The 18,440-nt window shown below is 46.4% G+C and overlaps 1 protein-coding gene across 1 annotated transcript in view; it reads left to right on the forward strand.

Annotated features, from left to right (window-relative positions):
* Window positions 1-1,879: 1,879 nt before the first annotated feature.
* The window catches only part of APOB (apolipoprotein B), a 38,990-nt gene continuing 22,429 nt past the window's right edge, over window positions 1,880-18,440 (forward strand). The window contains exons 1-16 of the mRNA XM_023619446.2: window positions 1,880-2,103; window positions 2,392-2,430; window positions 3,505-3,620; window positions 4,835-4,980; window positions 7,202-7,355; window positions 8,207-8,362; window positions 9,845-9,969; window positions 10,659-10,744; window positions 11,928-12,147; window positions 12,930-13,157; window positions 13,379-13,496; window positions 13,606-13,752; window positions 14,476-14,687; window positions 14,959-15,196; window positions 15,744-15,920; window positions 17,303-17,494. Coding sequence (XP_023475214.2) covers window positions 2,037-2,103; window positions 2,392-2,430; window positions 3,505-3,620; window positions 4,835-4,980; window positions 7,202-7,355; window positions 8,207-8,362; window positions 9,845-9,969; window positions 10,659-10,744; window positions 11,928-12,147; window positions 12,930-13,157; window positions 13,379-13,496; window positions 13,606-13,752; window positions 14,476-14,687; window positions 14,959-15,196; window positions 15,744-15,920; window positions 17,303-17,494 — 2,421 coding nt within the window. The 5' untranslated portion in view covers window positions 1,880-2,036. The remainder of the gene's footprint in view (window positions 2,104-2,391; window positions 2,431-3,504; window positions 3,621-4,834; window positions 4,981-7,201; window positions 7,356-8,206; window positions 8,363-9,844; window positions 9,970-10,658; window positions 10,745-11,927; window positions 12,148-12,929; window positions 13,158-13,378; window positions 13,497-13,605; window positions 13,753-14,475; window positions 14,688-14,958; window positions 15,197-15,743; window positions 15,921-17,302; window positions 17,495-18,440) is intronic.

The following is an 18,440-nucleotide window of genomic DNA, read 5'->3' on the forward strand; positions in this document are numbered from 1 at the left end:
TTAGAGATGGAAATAGTCAGCTCGAGGGCATCCAAACACCTCATAAGTCTTCCCTGCATGCAAGTTATCAGATCGGTTTTGATCTTCAAATCCTAAAAATTATGTTCTCTAGTGACACTGACTATAGGACTCTGACTTCATCTGTCATCCATCAGAGAAAGCCTGGATATGTGATTGTAAATTAAAGTTAGTCATCTCCTTTTTTTTCTTTATACCTAAATATTCTCACCCTTAAAGTGAATATGCACAGGAGCAAGACCATTTCCTGAAATGCTGACAGCTGCTCCTCCTAGGGAAAGTCAGTCCACATAAAAGATTCAAACAAAATGCTCAGAGAAATGGGATTTCAGGGCAATTACTTTTTCCAGACCTTTTACTATTCAGTGGTGTAGGCACGGCCAGCTTGGGTGGAGACCTGTGTGATATCAACCTTTAACAATGTTAATATACCGTGGATGAAAAGCAGCTAATTACTGAAGGGAGTTTAGCTGCACATGGGGAGTTCCTGGCTCAAGAAAACAATACATGAATGAGGAGAAGTGTGGAGGCCCACGTGCCGGGAGCAAGGCAAACATGGTTATGCCAATCTCCTCAGAGGGAACAGGAGTCTTTACACCCCATTTCAGAATATGACTCTTCTGGAACCATCAGTCTTGTCACTAGAAAATTAGATGACTTCACAAGTAGTTACATCTGGATATATCTTTTAAATAGCAAATTGTAACAATAAATACTGACCCGCAACAGGCGCGTGGTGTATCCATCAGTCCGCAGTCCCTCCTCATGGCTCCTGCGCCCCTCCATTCCCACTCCTTCCTTTGCACCCCTCCTATACCCCACACAGTTCAGTGCTGCTTACAGCCTGCCTTCATTGCTCACCAGCAGCTTCCTGTCTATGCATCTTATCTCCCCAACCAGACTGTGGAGGTGCCTTGGGGACAAGGCCAATCTCAGACGTTTGTCCATCCCATCACAGCACCATCCCGACAGTCACCCTCTGTGACTGCTTCTGGGTCTGTAAACCAGCATTGCTGAAATACCTATTCTGTGCCTGACCTCCCACAGCTGGGCAGAGGAAGGGCACCTTGGCAAAGTTTCCTGTGGGAAATGGACAGCACCTAGAAGAGAAGGGAAGGTTTCCTGGAGGAGGTTCCGGGATGTTGAGGAGAAACATGCTGTGTCCCTCCACTACTCTGTTCCTCCTCACTGGCCTCTCCATCCCAGCAGGAACCCAGGAGCTGGTTCCTGTCGGGGAAAGCCGCCTCTCCATGGCCCAGCCCACCAGGGTCGGGCCCTGCGGCTGCTCTTCTCCAGAGGCCCCGTGTCACTGAGGCTTCTTGAAGACTTGGGCACCTGGCCTCCTGCTGTGAGTGGGACCGTGGTCCCTCAGGGCAGTAGGAGTCAGCCGCTCACCAGGCCTCTCTTCCCCTTTCTCTCTGCTCCCTCTCTCCCGATGGGCTGAATCCAGGGCAGGTAACTCATAGCCACAGGTACTGATCAGGATTGGGGCACCCATGCAAACGCAGAGCCCACCCCAGTGGAAAAGAACGGGTAGGAAAATATCAGCCAAGATGCTCTTAAGGCCCAGCTCTCCAAGTGGCTACAAGTCAGAACAGGGACAAGGGATGGGTTTTGTCCCCGTGCCTGGTCATCTCCAAGGCACCGCTGGGTCAGGGCAGGCTTCTGAAGCGCGAAGCCCCCGGGTCCCGCGTCCCCATTCTCTGAGACCCCGGGGCCAGGCCGGGCCAGAGGAAAGGCCCTGGCCGGTCTGAGCTGAGGCCCCTCGCCGGCCCCTCCTCGTGGCGCGGAGACGAGCCTGGTGTGGAAAAGCAAATAGGCCCGGGACGCTGCCCTTTGGACCTTTTGCAATTCGCTCGGCGCTCTTCAAGCCAGGGTGCTGGGGCCGGTCGGGCAGCCTCGCATAAATAGGGCGCGGGCGCCAGGCGCGCATTCCCAGCTCGGGGTGCAGGGCGGCCGCCGTGCGCCCGTCCCCGCGGAGCCCCAGGCGCAGGTAGGGAGCCGCCCGCACGTCGGCCATGGGCCCGCCGAGGCCCGCGCTGCTGCTGCCCGCGCTGCTGCTGCTCGCCGTGGGAGCCCGGGCCGGTGAGTGAGGGCCAACGAAGAACCGAACCAGAGAGGGTGGAAGCCGGTGGCCGGGCAGCTTGGGGCTAGGACAGAGGGAGGGCAGCCACAGGGTCGGGGAACAGGGGGACAGCATCTGTCGGGTGGCTCCTCCAGACTCAGGATAGGGGGCGGAGGAAGGAGGGGCTGGAGAGTGGGTTCTCCAGAGCTGGCTTCCCTCCTGTGGTCCTTCCTGTCAGACCCTAGGACCCAAGGACTCATCAGCAAAGACGGGAAAAACCCACAGTTATCTTTCTGTTTTTCTTGCAGAAGCTGAAGTGCAGGAAAATGTGAGCCCCAGCTGTTCAAGTAAGGCATTTCTCCACTGGACAAGGAAGGGCACCCTCCCCCACCCCCCCCACCCCCACCTCACCACCCCCACCCCCCCACCGCCCCAGCCTGAATCTATCTAAAATAATGCTATCATGGGTGTCACTAAAATGATGCTATCATGGGTGTGCACTGCTCTGAGCCCCAAGAAGCCATTTTCTTGGGCCTCCGCCAACCCCCAAGGGGTCTCAGCTCTCTTCTACCTGTCCTTCTGTTCTGTCCCAAAACTTTGGTCTGGGGGTAGGGTGGGGAAGGGACTCTCACTCAGCCTGTGGACACTTTAAAGAAACATCACCATCCTGTTTATCAGTGACTAATCATTGATTTGAAGCACAGGAAGGTGAAGAAATGCTGACTTTTAACCTTTGTGCAGAAATCCAGACTCCCACCCCTTTGTATTTACCTGACCCCTAGGGGTCAAGGGAGCTGGCCTTGCAGTGGTACCTGGTGTTCTGAGAGCCGAAGGCTTGCCTCTGATGGGGTAGCACTGCCATCTCGTGGGTATCTGGCATCACTGCATCTGGGCACATGACCCAAATGTTCTTTTTCTCAAATCCTTCAGAAAATTCCTCTCAAGCAAAGGGGAAACCTCCAGGAATCTTTCCTGGGAGTTTCTTAAGTCAGCCAGATGCCCCTAAGCTTAATTAACTTTGCCTCAGGTATCTGGCAGAGCCAAAAAAGAGCCACAGAATTATGGTATTTTCAAGCTGAAGAGACAATTAGAGATAATTTGCTTTGTGTTATCAATTCTTAATTTTCCAGGGAGTCTCTCCTATAGACTTTCTGGACCCCATTACTTGACACTCCCCTCCTTGTATCTCAAATGATGTGTTTAAGGAACGCCAGCTAATGTAAAGATTAGCCTCAGCAAAGCCATAATGGAGAAGTTAAATCTATAAAGGAAAATTAAATATAATGCAGAGCCAATTAAAAATAATTTGAGTTTAATTGCCATTTTTGATCACCATTTTTGACTACCCTCCATGGCCAGAATGGACTTTCCCTGGGAGAGTTATTTCTACGATGTGATTGACTTATTCCTCCTTGTTGTAGAAGACACAACTCGATTCAAGCACCTCAGAAAGTACACGTACATCTATGAGGCTGAGAGTTCCAGTGGAGTCCCCGGGACTGCCGATTCGAGAAGCACCACCAAGATCACCTGCAAGGTATGAGGGGAGATAGGGGGCCACTGGAGGGACTTGGAGCCCTCAGCCAAGCAAACCGGCTTTGTGCCAGGACTGCTGTAACCTCGAAGTGCTGGGACTGGCCGTCAGCTTGAAAGTCAGCCACTTTACTGAGAAGTTGTCTGCCACAGAAAATTTTGTCAATCAGATTTGTTTTCCCATTAGCTTCGAAGATGTCAGTGGAATATGTGAGCTAGCATATCAGCAATGCAGGCCAGCAGATTTAACATGAGGAGAGATACCCAGTGGGTGAGCCGAGGCAGGTGGGCCTGTGAGGAAGCCATTCTGGGTGCCCTTTCTGTCTAAGTCAAATAGCACCTGTCGCTAAGAACAAACAGAAAAAAGAACAATTTAAACATGCGGTTTGTTCTCACATAAAACTTTACATATTTTTGAGATGAGTTATACTCATGTCCGTATTCATATGGAATAGATCAAAAGGCCAGTAGTGGGATTCATGTGGGGAAAAGAAGTCAAGCTGAGTTGCCCTCTTCTCTCTAGGGCCCCATCATCTGTGCTGTCAGATAAGGAAACCACTGGTCATATGTGGCTATTTAAATTGAATAAAAGTAAAAATTCAGTTTCTTAGTCACACTGGCCACATTTCAGGTGCACAATAGCCATCCTTGGCTAGTGGCTCCCATATTGGATAGTGGAAATATAGAACATTTCCATCATGGTAGAAAGTTCTCTGATCAGTGCTGGATAACAACTAGGCATCTGATTAAGCTCTAGTTATATGTGAAGCTGTGAATAGGCTCTAATAGATACAAATGATTTTGATTTTGGGGGGTTTTTTGGTGACATTGAGGAAACATTTGCTGTTGAAACCAATGATAGCCCTCCTCTCGCTTCCTGTTTTTCTTAACTCTCACTCTGAGGCTTCATTGTACCTCTTTGTAACTAAATTGAATACATTTAGAACCAATAAAAACAGGTCCTCCTTCACATGCTTATGGGCGAACTGAAGAAACTTGGCTCCCCAGAACATGGAAAAGGCCCCAAATAGGACTAAGTCTATTGATTCATGGAGAACCCATGAGGCATGATAAGGACACAGGTGGTATTGGGGAGCAGACGTCTTGTTCCCCAAAAGCATTGCTCTTGGTGTCCTGATTAGCAAGTAAGCCCTGGGCCATGGGGGAAGCTGGCATTCCTGAGGGAGAGTCTTCATGTGCCATTTACCCTCTTCTCAGGTCGAGCTGGACGTCCCCCAACCCTGCAGCTTCATCCTGAAGACCAGCCACTGTACCCTGAAAGAGGGGTATGGCTTCAACCCTAGGGGCAAGACCTTGCTGAAGAAGACCAAGAACTCTGAGGAATTTGGGGCCGCCATGTCCAAGTAAGGCGTGGGCCTGTGTACTTAAATGTCTGAGCTCCTGGCATCACTGGATGTGGTGTGTGTGTGTCCACGGAGATATGAATGTGTGTGTTCATGTTAGGCATGTATATGAGTATAAGTATTTGTATTCTGTATTCACCATGGATCAGAGAATTGCTGAGTTTTCACACAATCAAAAAGAGGGAAGCATTATTTCCCCTCCCCTAATGAAGTTCTCTAATTATTATTTAAATTTGTTTCTAAAAGATCTCATGCTCTAAACTCCTTGAGACAATAAAACTGAGATGGCTTATTTAAACGAGTGAATTCCCGTTTAAAGAATTATACAAGACAGGGGTGCCTGGCAGTGCTTGGGGAGGGTCCCGGCAGAACTTGTGGCGGAGGCCCACACCTGGCAGTGCAGGAGCCCAGGGAGAGCCAAGGCCTGAGCCGTTGCCTCCCAAGGCCAGCATTCTGCCAGCATGTGCTGACCGGGACATTCCCATTGTTTGCAGCTGGCCTCTCCTGTGACAACGGGGATCAGTGTCCATGTTGTACCAGTTGTTAAATTTGCTGAACGTCACCCCTGCCTCATCTCCAAACCACGGATTGTAGTGTCCTAAGAGTATGCAAATGCAGACAGTCAGGGATTTGTTGATTTGGAAGCATGGGAAGCTCCCTCCCTGCCCATCTTTCGATTTGTTAAACGTTAGACTCAGAAGCCAGTCTTTTCTTGGCAGAGTAGTAGGCCTTGACGCTTCTTTCTCTCCCCACACACCCTATTTCATCCGAGACTTGGATGTACATGAGGGAGCAGGGTGTAGTGACAGGAGGGAGTAGTAGTCACTTTTTGGCCCTTACTCTGCTCCAAACAAAAGGGACTCCTGCTCTTGACCACCTTCAGGCTTTTCAAACCTGCATCGTGGTGCCTGGAACCTTCTGAGAGGATGGGGCTGTGGGGGACCTGCCTGGTCTCCTTTTCCTCCTTCTGACTCAGCTAGAGCAGGTGTAGTCAGGCCCTTTGAAAGCCCAAAAAGGAAGTCCCCAAAAGAAAGTCCCTAAGATTGGAGTTGACCCAAGCTTTCAGACATGGCCTAAGGCCACATAAAAGAGAGAATGTCCAACAAATGTATGAAAAGAAGCTCAAACGCACTAGTAGTCAGGAAATGGAATTAATGTAACAATAAGATGTTTATCACCTTATACCCATAAGACTACAAAAGTTTAGACCGGCTACAGCACTCGTTGCTGACAAGTCTATGAGGGAAAGTGTACTCTCATGCATTGCTGTGGAAATGAGAGCTATTAGTCTATATCTATTATAATTAAAAATACTTAAAGTCTTTGACACAGCAATTTCAATCTCTGGGACTCTAGCCCATGAAAAGAAAAGCGGTAATGTGTGAAGATATATGCATAGGCATGTTTGTTTCAGTGCTGTTCATGTGGCAAAAAAAAAAAAAAAAATACAGAAAGAGAGAAAGTGAATGCCATCAGCCAGGGGCATGTCTGAATAAATTATATATAACCATAGAATGGAATGTTACATAGCTTTTTGAAAAGAATCTGTTGGAGCTATCCCAAATGACTCAGAAAGATTTTCATAGAGTATAATTGAGAAAAGCAAGGTTAAAAAAAAGTATGTATAGGGCCAGCCCTGGTGGCCTAGTGGTTAAGTTTGGCACACTCCACTTTGGTGGCCTGGGTTTGATTCCTGGGCGCAGACCTACACCACTCGTCTATCATTGGCTATGCTATGGCGGCAGCTCACATGCAAAATAGAGGAAGATTGGCAATAGATGTTAGCTCAGGGCAAATCTTCCTCAGCAAAAAAAAAAAAAAAAAAGTGTGCATAATATAATACCATTTTTATAAAACAAGCAATGACAAAATTTTTATCTGTAGATGTTTCCACCTCCACACATCTATATAGGATTGTCTAGACACACATGGAACACCCAGCAGGTTGTTCCATGGGAAGTATAGCAGCAGAGACTTATGTGCTTGGAGAACAGAGAGGGGATGGGTGAGTCACACAAAAAGGGAAAAGAAACAAAAGAAGGCCAAAAATATACACTTATTTGTATACATTTTTGAAAATGTATGTATATGTATAGATATAAAGAAAAGATGTGAAAAAGAAAATGGTAAGTCAAAAGGAGGCTGCAAAGCCACCGAGCCAAGTCCAGTAGGCTCGCGATGGAGAAAGGACATTTCTGTGACCACACTCTCTCTGGGACAGGTACGACCTCAGGCTGGCCGTTCCTGAAGGGAAGCAAGTTTTGCTTTACCCAGAGAAGGATGAACCAAAACACATCCTGAACATCAAGAGGGGCATCATTTCCGCCCTGCTGGTTCCCCCGGAGACGGAAGAGGCTACACAAGTGTTGTTCCTGGTGAGAATTTAGAGAGCTGTAACAGTGGCCCTTTGAACCCATCTTCACATATTCCAGCCGGGTCCTGCCTTATACGTAAAGTGCATATTGGCTTAGCCACATGCCTTGTTACACAGGAGCCCCTGTACTGGTGTGAAGCACCAGTCCCCAAGGCTGCCCGTCCCCTGGGCTCACTGAGGAATCATCCCAAGCAGCCTGAGCAGGTTGGGTCGAATTTTAAAGCAGTTTTTGGGGAGTCCTGACTACCCGACTCCTTTGATTTTGTTTTCTTCCCTCAGGTGTAACACAGTAAAGCCTGTGTGTATTTTAAACACAGAAAATAATGGAATCTGTTACCAGCCTCTTTTAAGAATTTCAGGTTTCTGTCTGAGAGGGAATTCAATTTCCTTGAGTCTCACGAACATTTGTGAAGCCTTCGTGTGTTCTAAGTTCTATACCACACGACACCGCACTTGAGAACGCAGAGCTGCCTCCTGCAGAGGCCTTCCCTCAGGGAGTTCTCGGGATCTGGGGGGAGAAATAAGACACACGTCACACGGCCTGTTGCAATACATGCCGTAAATGAGCAATAGAGAAAATGCTCGGAGAGCACTGAGTGTAAAGTCACAGGTGGCTGGGTCCTTGGAGGCCAGGCCGGTGTGCCTCGGAACCAGAACCACCCTTACCCAGTGTTCCCACTCCGACTCTGGCCAGCCAGGCACCAGCCATGCCCACACTCTGATTAGGAAGAAAGTCGCTCCCAAATCCATGTTGCTCCTGCCTTTTCTCCCAGGCTCCCTTCCCAACCCAGCCCAGATCACCTAAGGATGTTTTCCCACGCTGAGCGCACCTATTTATCTTCTGCTCCCTAGGATACTGTGTATGGAAACTGCTCTAGTAACTTTACCGTTAAAACACGGAAGGGAAATGTGGCAACAGAAATATCCATTGAAAGAAACCTGGACAAGTGTGATCACTTCAAGCCCATGAGCACAGGAGTTAGCCCGCTGGCCTTGATCAAAGGCATGGTAAGTTTCTCATCAGCATTGCTGTTCACAGGAATCAGCATCTTCTTTATTATTAAAATTCTGAATGTCAGAGCTAGTGGGGATCTCCAAGAAGAACTGGCCCAGCCTCTTCTTTATATGGACTATAGTGGGAAACTGAGGATCCAACAGGGAAAGACTGCCTGAGGTCATGTGGCCTGCTATTAACTGAGGCAGAACTAGAATCAGGTTTCTGACTCCCAGTCTAGGGTTTTGTCCTTCTTCCTGTCATTCTATCATTTGTACCAAACCTGCCGTCACTTGAGAGTAACGACTGTCCATCCCTGAGAAAGCTCCAGAGCTGAACACAGGGCAGCAAAGCCCTAATGCTCCTTCCTGTGAAAGGCTGGATGTCCCCAGCTCTAAGCCTCTGGCCTCCGAGGAAGTCCTAGGACCTGTCTTCTACTCCCCTCTCCCTCACTCCCATGGAGTGACATGACTGAGAGTGTTCCAACATCCTGTCCTTCCATCCCGTGTACGACCCTGACCAACACCTGGCCCCTCTGCCTCCTGCCTGGGACCCCCTCACTATAGCGCTGTATTACCTGAGCTTGCCTAATTCCTAATGGAACATGTTCCAGGACATAAGTCAGCTTGTCTCAGTAAACACCAAAGGCTTGAGCAATCAATGCCATGCCTGGCAACACTCTTGGTCATTGTCCTTGGGGCCAAAAATAGGGAGTCTGATGACCGCGAGGGCCACAGTCAGAAGAGGCCAAGGCATTGGCTTATGCGTCTTTCCTGAGCACCTGCTGTGTGCTCAGCCCCACTCTGGCAGCACTGAGGGAGGGACAGTGGCAGATGAACCATGGGCCTTCCCCTCAGGGTCTTACCATCTAATGCAGAAACACGGTTCGTACACATGCCAATAAAGAACGATAGATGGCGTACCTGATAAAGAGACAAACTGAGCAGTGCAGACAAGTAATTCTAGGCCTGACCAGGAAAAAGAAAGCACTATTCACGTAGCTCATTGGGCAAAGCTGCTAGTAGACCCAATCAGAAAAAATGATGGGTGAGTGTCAATGAGTCTAGCCTCAAAGTTTCATGTAGGATGTGGAGCTTGAACCCGAAAGATACAAAGGATCTGTAAACAGAAGAGAGACATAAGAACAGGCTTCTAGGCAAGGAAAACAGAATGAGCAGTAGTGTGTGAAGCGTTAATGTGTGGTGGGATGGGTGTGTGGAAGATACCAGGTTATATATACCTTGGGCAGGGTGAGAAGTCCGTTGGGGTGAATAAAGAGTCTGTAGCTTGACTCAGATTTGGTTGTGCCAAGTTATTGCATCCCTTATCTAAATGTCAAGTACCAAGTTCTCTTCTTTAACTGAGTTTATCTAGTGGTACAGAACTCCCATTCGACCACCACCTCTTCTTCCTTGAAGGTAAATGCCTCTGGCCGAAGACTCAGGTTCAAGCCCTAGGGACTGACCAAAACATTTTTCCCCCAATCTCCTCCACAGATCCGCCCCTTGTCAACTCTGATTGGTAGCAGTCAGTCCTGCCAGTATACCCTGGAGTCCAAAAGGAAGCATGTATCAGAAGCCATCTGCAAAGAGCAACACCTGTTCCTGCCCTTCTCCTACAAGTAGGTCACCTGCTATGCCCCCGATTCATCATATATGGGGTCAGTGTAAGCTAATGCTTCTCAGGTGCCCTGTTCCAAACTAGACTGTGCCTGAGAGGGGACTATAAAGAGATGTAAAGCAGAGTCCATCCCTGTCCCCCTTTTCAAGCTAACAGGCAATTTGGCAGGAAAATCTTAGGCGTGCAAAACAATTTGAGACCAACAGATGTCTGAGACCCAGACTTTAAGGGCTATAGATCAGGAAAAGCTGAGGATCGTTACAGGCTGCCCTGCTTAGAAAGGGTTTATGGGGGATTTTGGATTTGGACTGAAGACTTGTGTATCCAAATCCATTTTGAAAACTGATCAATCAACTAATGTTGATTGAGTAACTCCTTTATTCTTGGCACTGTGCCGTAGGAGGTACAAAGGAATTTTGAGGCACAGTGTTAGTCCCTACCCTCTGGGCATTCCAAACTGGTGGAGGGTGTAAAGTACCTATGTCCTTCTGATGGAAGGACAGCTAGTGTGACCAGGAGGACATGGATACTGTTCATTAGGGGAGTCAAGGTCAGCAGGATTTAACCATGCTTTCAAAGGTGGGTAGGATTTGGGTAGAAGTGGAGATGGGGAAAATACTCAACATGAAAAGAAGAGTATTCTTTGGGGAGCTGGCCATCCATGACATGATGTGCTTCCTTTGTTACCAGGAATAAGTATGGGATGATGGTACAGGTTACCCAGACTTTGAAATTTGAAGATACATCTAAGATCAACAGCCGCTTCTTTGAAGAAGGTAAGACTTTATATGCACGTGGTTGCCAGGACTGGGCCATCTGCCCAGGATGTACTGTGCATCACTGCTTAGCTCCTTGCTGGAACCTCTGATACGTCTGCTGCATGATGAGTTAAGTGGGCTCTGGTGTTCTGGCTATGGGCTGCTTTAGTGAGAAAGCATTTTCATTTCAGAACGTCAAGTGGCAACGAGATACAGGAAAGGGAGAAGTTCCCACAGCAACCTAGGTTTCCGTAAGTAGGAAACCAGCCTGCTAAGTCTACCTTTGGTAGATGTGACAACCTCATACGCCCTGTAATAAGGCCTGGGGTCTTGTCAAGGTGGGGCAAGTGGGAGAGGGACTTCAGGTTCAGGAATCATCAGTCTTTAGAGCTGGAAGGGACTTTAGAGATCTCTAGCCCAACCCTACTCCTGTGTTTGTCTTCTATTTAGATCTATCTTATGCATGATCTCTTTGTTCTCAGCAACGTGGGATGTCAGCTGGTAGCAATGTATGCTTTTACACCCATTCCACAGAGGGGAAATGACACCTAGAGGGGCTTAGTGATGTAGTCAAGATCGCAGAATATTAGAGGCAGTGCAAAATGAGTTCCCAAGTCTAATCTAGGCCAGGATTCTTTCTACTGCACCACATTTCCATGCTGACTTAAACTCTTTCCCTGGCATAGGTCAGAGTGGGGTGTTGGAGGGCTTACAAAAGGGCCTTCCCACAAGCTGCTAGTATATCTGGTTGAAAGAGATAAGGGTAAGCGTCAGCTCAGTGATGGAGGAGTCCACCCTCAGCTGTAGCCACATCAGCAGCAGCACCTCCTCACCAGTTCTCGCAGGCAAAGTGGTAATCTGATACCAGATTCCAACAAGCCTGGACTCAGTTCCAGCTCTGCCTCTTACATCCAGAATGGTCTTGAGCAAGGTGAGTTACTCATCTCTGAGTCTTAGTTCCCTTCTCTTTAAATTGAGGAATAATACTAACCCTCAGGGATCGTATGATGAGTCAGTGAAAAAAATTAAAGTCAAACACCTACCACACAGACCCAGATGCATACTAGGCATCAAGTACCAGATACTTTTCTTCTCTTTTCTCCTTTGCTGATCCCTCCTTAATTTTCAGTTTCCACTAGACCATAATGTGGTTGAGATGTAAAGGTAAGCAAGAATTTCCCTGACACTTTCCTTCTTCCAGGTGTCGAGGAGGTGAGTCTTGCCTTTGAGAGCACCAAATCCACATCACCTCCAAAGCAGGCCGAGGCCATTGTGGAGACCTTCCAGGAGCTGCAAAAACTACATGTCTCTGAGCAGAACGCCCAAAGAGCTAACCTCTTCAACAAGCTGGTTACTGAGCTGAGAAGCCTCAACCATGTGGCAATCGCCTCCATCTTGCCAAAGCTGATCCAGGTGTCCAGGTATTTCTCGAAAGCCTGCAGCTCAATCTTTCATATAACCTGTGGCAGCTGGCTAAAGTTTCAAACCTTGGCCAAACAGAGAATCTCAGGGACCACTGAAATATCAATCCAGTTTATCAATTAGTCAATCAGTTAATGTTTACTGGACAGAGAAACATAAGCTAAGGTGCCTAGAGGTCCATGGGCAACAGACACATACACCCATACACATATTGCATCCAAGGCAGATATGCATTTGTGTGTTAAAGAGGAGAGAAATATTTCCCACATTTCGATGGGTATGTTCTAATTCCTAGTTGTATTGTGGGTATTCTGGAAAGTTTGAGAGAAAAAGAAGTTTGTGCCCTCTGAAAGCCTATAGGCCTACTGGAGAGAGAAAACAGCCAAACAAAACAATATTGTGATTTCTCTACACTACAAGGCAGTGTAAGTGCTCTAAGTACTGTGGAGGTCAGAGGAGAGACTGAGGCCTGGAATGGGACCATGGCAGTGTTTGCCTGGCATGTTCTGTGTTCTGGCCAAAGGACAATGATAGTCCTCTTTTGGTGATGAGTCTGGGGGTCCTCTTCAGCCTTTGCTCCATGGTGCTTTACCAGTGGATGATGCTTGTAAGGAAGGCTTCCTGGTTCCGGTGTTCTGAGTTGGATTTTGAAAGATGGTTGGATTTGGATAGTGAATAAGAGAAATAAGGGCACTCCTGACACAGGGAACACTATGGGGAAAGGATATTTTAGCTGCCTTGAAAGTGATCTGTATAACTTTCTCTGCCCTTTTCTTTTCAGCCCCATAACTTTACAAGCCTTGATTCAGTGCGGACAGCCCCACTGTTACACTCACATCCTCCAGTGGCTGAAAAGTGAGAAAGCCAACCCCCTTCTGATAGATGTCGTCACCTATCTGATGGCCCTGATCCCAGAGCCCTCGGCCCAGAGGCTGCGGGAGATCTTTAACACGACGAAGGAGCAGCAGAGCCGGGCCACTTTCTATGCTCTGAGTCACGTGGTCAACAAGTGAGTTTTACACTGGTCTCCTCGTAGGATCTGAGGAAGACCCCACATCTCTGTATTAAGATTGTACCTCTCCCTCCACTTTCAAACTCTGATGCTTACTGTTTTGTTTTTCTACTGGTCATTTTGAGAGTAATGACTTGAAATGAGAAATCAGCACACATAGATTTGGATTTTAAGATAAACCTAGCTATGCTTGCTGAGTCCTAACTCTTATTCTGTAGCTATCATAAGACAAACCCCTCGGTGACCCAGGACCTGCTGGACATTGCTGATTACCTGTTGGAACAGATCCGCAATGACTGCACTGGCAATGAAGATCACACCTACTTGATTCTGAGGGTACTTTCAGTCTTTTGTGTAAAAACCTGTTATTTCAGAAGCTCCCTTCCTGGACACCCCTTACTTCTCCTTCTGCACCCTGATTTCCTCTTGTTGCTTTTCAATGCAGGTCATTGGAAATATTGGCAAAACCATGGAGCAGCTAACCCCGAGACTCACGTCTTCAGTCCTGAAATGTATCAAGAGTACTGAGCCATCACTGCTGATTCAGAAGGCTGCCATCCAGGCCCTTCGGAAAATAGAACTTAAAGACGAGGTAAAGCCCACAGAGGAGATCTAAAAGTGAAAAGTTTATTCAGATTGACAAGAATTTGGAATGAGATTCCGAATCTCATCATTCTATTGACTTTATTCTACCGCTTTCTAATTGCCAATTTCAACAAACCTATTGACTTGACTGCCTAGCAGTATGTGGACATGAGAGAAATACTTGACTTTGCTGCTGCTCCAGCAGAATAGGAGATTTTCGCTACATGCTATCCTCCTACCAGATCAACCATCACTGTCATCTTGGGAAAATATGCCTGATTTTATCCAATCTTCCCAAACTAGGATAGTCAACCTGCCCCCATCTTAGATGACAATGACGTCAGAGCTTTGGAAACTACCTTATTTATTAGCCTCAAACCCTTGCTTTCCTTTTCCACCTTTACCCTCACATTGAAATAATTTATGTTAAAACCACTTTATTTTCAGTTAGTGGCAGATCTCCAACAAGTCGTAACTTGGCCATAACTTGTACATTTTAATGCAATTGAATTCAATACACACGTTTGATAGGGGTCTTCTGAGGACCCTTCCTTGAGCTGATTGCTCTGGGGAACACTGGCAAGAAGATTCAGTGCCAGCATTTGAAGAGTTATTAGAGAGAAGTTCGACTTGCACATAGTAAATCACTAGCAGACGTGCCAATATTGACTAGGCCTGTTCTGTGTTCTGACCACAGGACAGTGAAAACAGACTTCTCTTTTGGCTACAGGTACGGGAAGTCCTTCTGCAGACTTTCCTCGATGACGCCTCTCCAGGGGACAAGCGACTGGCTGCCTATCTCATGCTGATGAGGAGCCCTTCCCAGTCAGATATTAACAAAATCACCCAGCTTCTCCCACGGGAACAGAATGAACAAGTGAAGAACTTTGTGGCTTCCCACATTGCCAACATCTTAAACTCAGAGGAATTGCATATCCAGGAGTAAGTAAGAGTAATTTCCCCCCATCTGCTGCAAAGGACTGAAATTCCAAACCTCGATTTTGATTTAGCCACTGCCTGCCCTTTTAGAGTGTTCTTCCTTCTGGAACAAACACTTGTGTGAAAGTGCGGCAGACCTGAGCCAAACTCTTGGGGCAAACAAAACCCAAATAGTCTGGTAGTGATTGGAAACCCATATTTACTTGGGGTGAGGGAGAGAATGCATAAGTAACACAATGTGTCTGCTCAAAATATACTCCTTCTTTTCATCTAGTCTGAAAAAGTCAGTGGAAGAAGCTCTGAAAACATCTCAACTTCCAACTGTCATGGACTTCAGAAAATTTTCCCGAAACTATCACCTTTCCAAAGCTATTTCTCTTCCGTCGCTTGACCCAGTCTCAGCCAAAATCGAAGGGAATCTTATATTTGATCCAAACAATTACCTTCCTACAGAAAGCATGCTGAAAATGACCCTTTCTATCTTCGGATTTGCTCCAGTTGACCTTTTTGAGGTAGGTGTGAGACTGAAGAAGAGTTGTATGTGTTCTACCCCATTCTTTTCTACACCGCAAACAGTCAAGGTAGCTGTGAGCCAGCCAGGGGAGGAACAGGAATCATGTTCCTTCGTTTTCTTTCCCTCCTCCCTCACCTTCCTGCCTCCCCACTAGGGGTCACCTGAAGCATGTCTCCTCAGTATGAATGGAAATGCAGATGTCTCAGAGAAGCCCTTAGACCCCAAATCCGAGGAAGTACGTGGGCTGTGCAGTCAGACAGATCTGGTTCAAACCCCAAATACACTCCCAACTCTGAATCTTTGGTTTTATTGTTTATCCTCTCTGAATGTTAGCTGCCTGTTCTTGAAAAAGGCAAATAATACGTTCTGCCTTTCAAGATTCTAGTGAGATTTAAATAAGACAACTCCTGTGGAGTGATAAGCTCAGCTCCCATGCTGTACTATTCATCAAATTCTTGTTTAATTAAATGGACATAAAGAGGGGAACAGGATGCTGACATACAAAGAAATCTGATGTCATTTTCTTGCCTGATTTTCTTTCTCAGATTGGTTTGGAGGGAAGAGGATTTGAGCCAACACTGGAAGCTCTTTTTGGGAAGCAAGGATTTTTTCCAGACAGTGTCAGCAAGGCTCTGTACTGGGTTGATGGGCGAGTTCCTGATCATGTCTCCAAGGTCCTGGTGGACCACCTTGGCTACAGCAAAGATGATAAACATGAGCAGGTATGTTTTTGTTAAGTATCCTCTCAAGGAAAGCTTTGAGTCTCAGTGCAAAAACATTCTTATCTAAGCCTGGAAGTCATCAAGGAACTATCTAACTGAAGTGACAACAATGACTATTGTTAACCAGTCCTGTGAGAGCAAGACCCAGTATCCTCTGCAGTTATGGGCCTCCTGGAGATTCAATGTGCCCAGGAACCAGACTCATTAGAGGCACTCTAGCATAATGATTAAGATTGTGAATTCTGGGGCATGGGTTTAAATCCTAACCTCGCTGTCTTCATGGGCAAGTTGCTTGATATTATTTCTATCTCTTTCTGCATCCCCAGAGTGCTAATAATAATCCATATGTTGCAAGGTTATTTAAAGCCTAAATGAAATAAAATATGTAAAATGCTAAGCAGAGTGCCTCACTCTGGTATTGACTGTTCAATAAGTAGATACTATTATACTTTTTAAATTCATATTTTCATTATTGTTAACTACTTTCTTTGGCTGTCACTCATCAGTGCACGAGCTAATGGGAGCAAAATCCACTTTGAGGCTAGCATAAGCCCCCACTTAAAGAGCAGAAAATAGATTATAATCTGGAGCTGCTTCTTGCTTAATTTTTGGCTACCCAAAGTGTGGTCCAGTCATTGGCATCACACCAGAGCTTGTTACAAATGCAGGTTTCTCAGGCCCCACTGGGATCTACTGAGTCAGAACCTGCCTTTTAATGAGATCCCCAGGTGACTTGTGTGCACATTTCAGTTTGAGAAGCAGGGCAATAATTTACTCCTAGATGCTCATAGATGACCCCACCTCCGTCTTCTAATTTACTTACCTCCACTTGAGGGTGAGGGTCTTTGAGTGGTTTTGGGTGTGTCAATCTCTCTTCTTTCTCAATGCCGAAGCATCAGTCTATGGAATTCTTACCTCTAAGAAGAACTTGTCTAGGAGCAGGTGTTTTTCAAGCGTTTGGCCAATTTATATGACAGCCACATTTTCTCAAGAAGCCCATTGTATTCCTCCCTAGTCAAAGGAGAAAGGGGTCAGTGGGGGTGGAGGGTGAGGACAGAGGATCTTCTAGTCTTGGGGGGCCCTTAGGATCCTGGCATCCTGGAGAGTAGAGATCTCCCTTACTATGCCTACGTTATTCAAGTTAAGAACAGTGTGGAAGCACTACTGTCCCTAACAAGACCTCAGTTTTTTGTCTCAGTTTGGAGGAGCTACCTATCTTTCAGTAAAAGGTGGGAGCCTGATTTCAGTGCCTGCCCTGTATCCCCACCCTGACTGTCTGTCTTTAGCCTATAGCCGCTGCAGCAGACAGGCCCCACATCAGGAATCTGAAGGTGTTTGACAATGCGGACATCTCACTAGACATTTTGTTGTTAAAATCTCAGGACATGGTCAATGGAATTATGCTCAACGCTGAGAAGCTGATCAAAGATTTGCAATCCAAAGAATTCCCAGAAGCCAGAGCCTACCTCCAGATCTTGGGAGAGGAGCTTGGCTTTGTCAGACTCCATGACCTCCAGCTCCTGGGAAGGCTGTTCCTGAATAGCGTTCGCACTCTGCAAGGGATCCCTCAGATGGTAAGTGGGCCAGGCCCCATCAGAGGGTGATGAGATTAGCTGGTGCTCTTTTCAGACCTCCCAGACTGGCTTAAGATCCTAGCCGCAAAAACTAGAGAAAGTGTTTGTACTTCCTTCAGAGACGCAAGTTTACCTTGAATTTCAGTGAAATTCACAAGGAATTAGTAACATTTAGAAATTAAGCTGTTCATAATGTTAGATGTATCTTTAAAGAGCATTAGTTTGTTAACAATGTTAAGTGTATCTCCCTCTAACTATACTACAGGTTCCTTTTAATATTTAAATAATTATGAAAGAATGTATTTGACAAACTGTAATTCACTATCTAATAATAACTATAGTTTTTATTATTAATTTATTAATAAGGGAGAAAATATTGCTGTGATGCTGAAATCTGTGCCACTGGTATTTCAAATACCAGCAGGGCCACCCATGGTGGACAGGTTTCAGCAAAGCTTCCAGGCTAGACAAACTAGGAAGAAGGACCTGGCCACCCACTTCCAAAAATATTGGCCATGAAAACCCTATGAATAGCGGTGGAGCATTGTCTGATAAAGCACCAGAAGATGTGAGGATGGTGCAAAAAAAGACCAGGCCGGATTCTGCCCTGCTGTACACGGGGTCACTAGGAGTCAGGATACACTTGATAGTACTAACAGCAAAAGGGAGAAAATATCGAAATATACTACCTAGGATTTGATAAATAATAATGTTGGCTTTAAGAAAACAGATCTCAAGTTATTTTGTAGAAGTGTTTGTAAAAACAAAAATCAATGCAGACTAATATGTACATCATCCCAATAGCTGGTTGGTTTCAAAAAGTTGGTTTTGCCATAATATATCGTACTTCAGTAGACCCTCATTTGCATTTAGACGCCAAAACACCAGAATTAAGCATGCCATACAATGACACTTGAAGGTCATAAAGCTCTCAGGCCCAGCAATA

The sequence above is a fragment of the Equus caballus genome, chromosome 15 (assembly GCF_041296265.1).
Source record: "Equus caballus isolate H_3958 breed thoroughbred chromosome 15, TB-T2T, whole genome shotgun sequence".
NCBI classification, from domain to species: domain Eukaryota; kingdom Metazoa; phylum Chordata; class Mammalia; order Perissodactyla; family Equidae; genus Equus; species Equus caballus.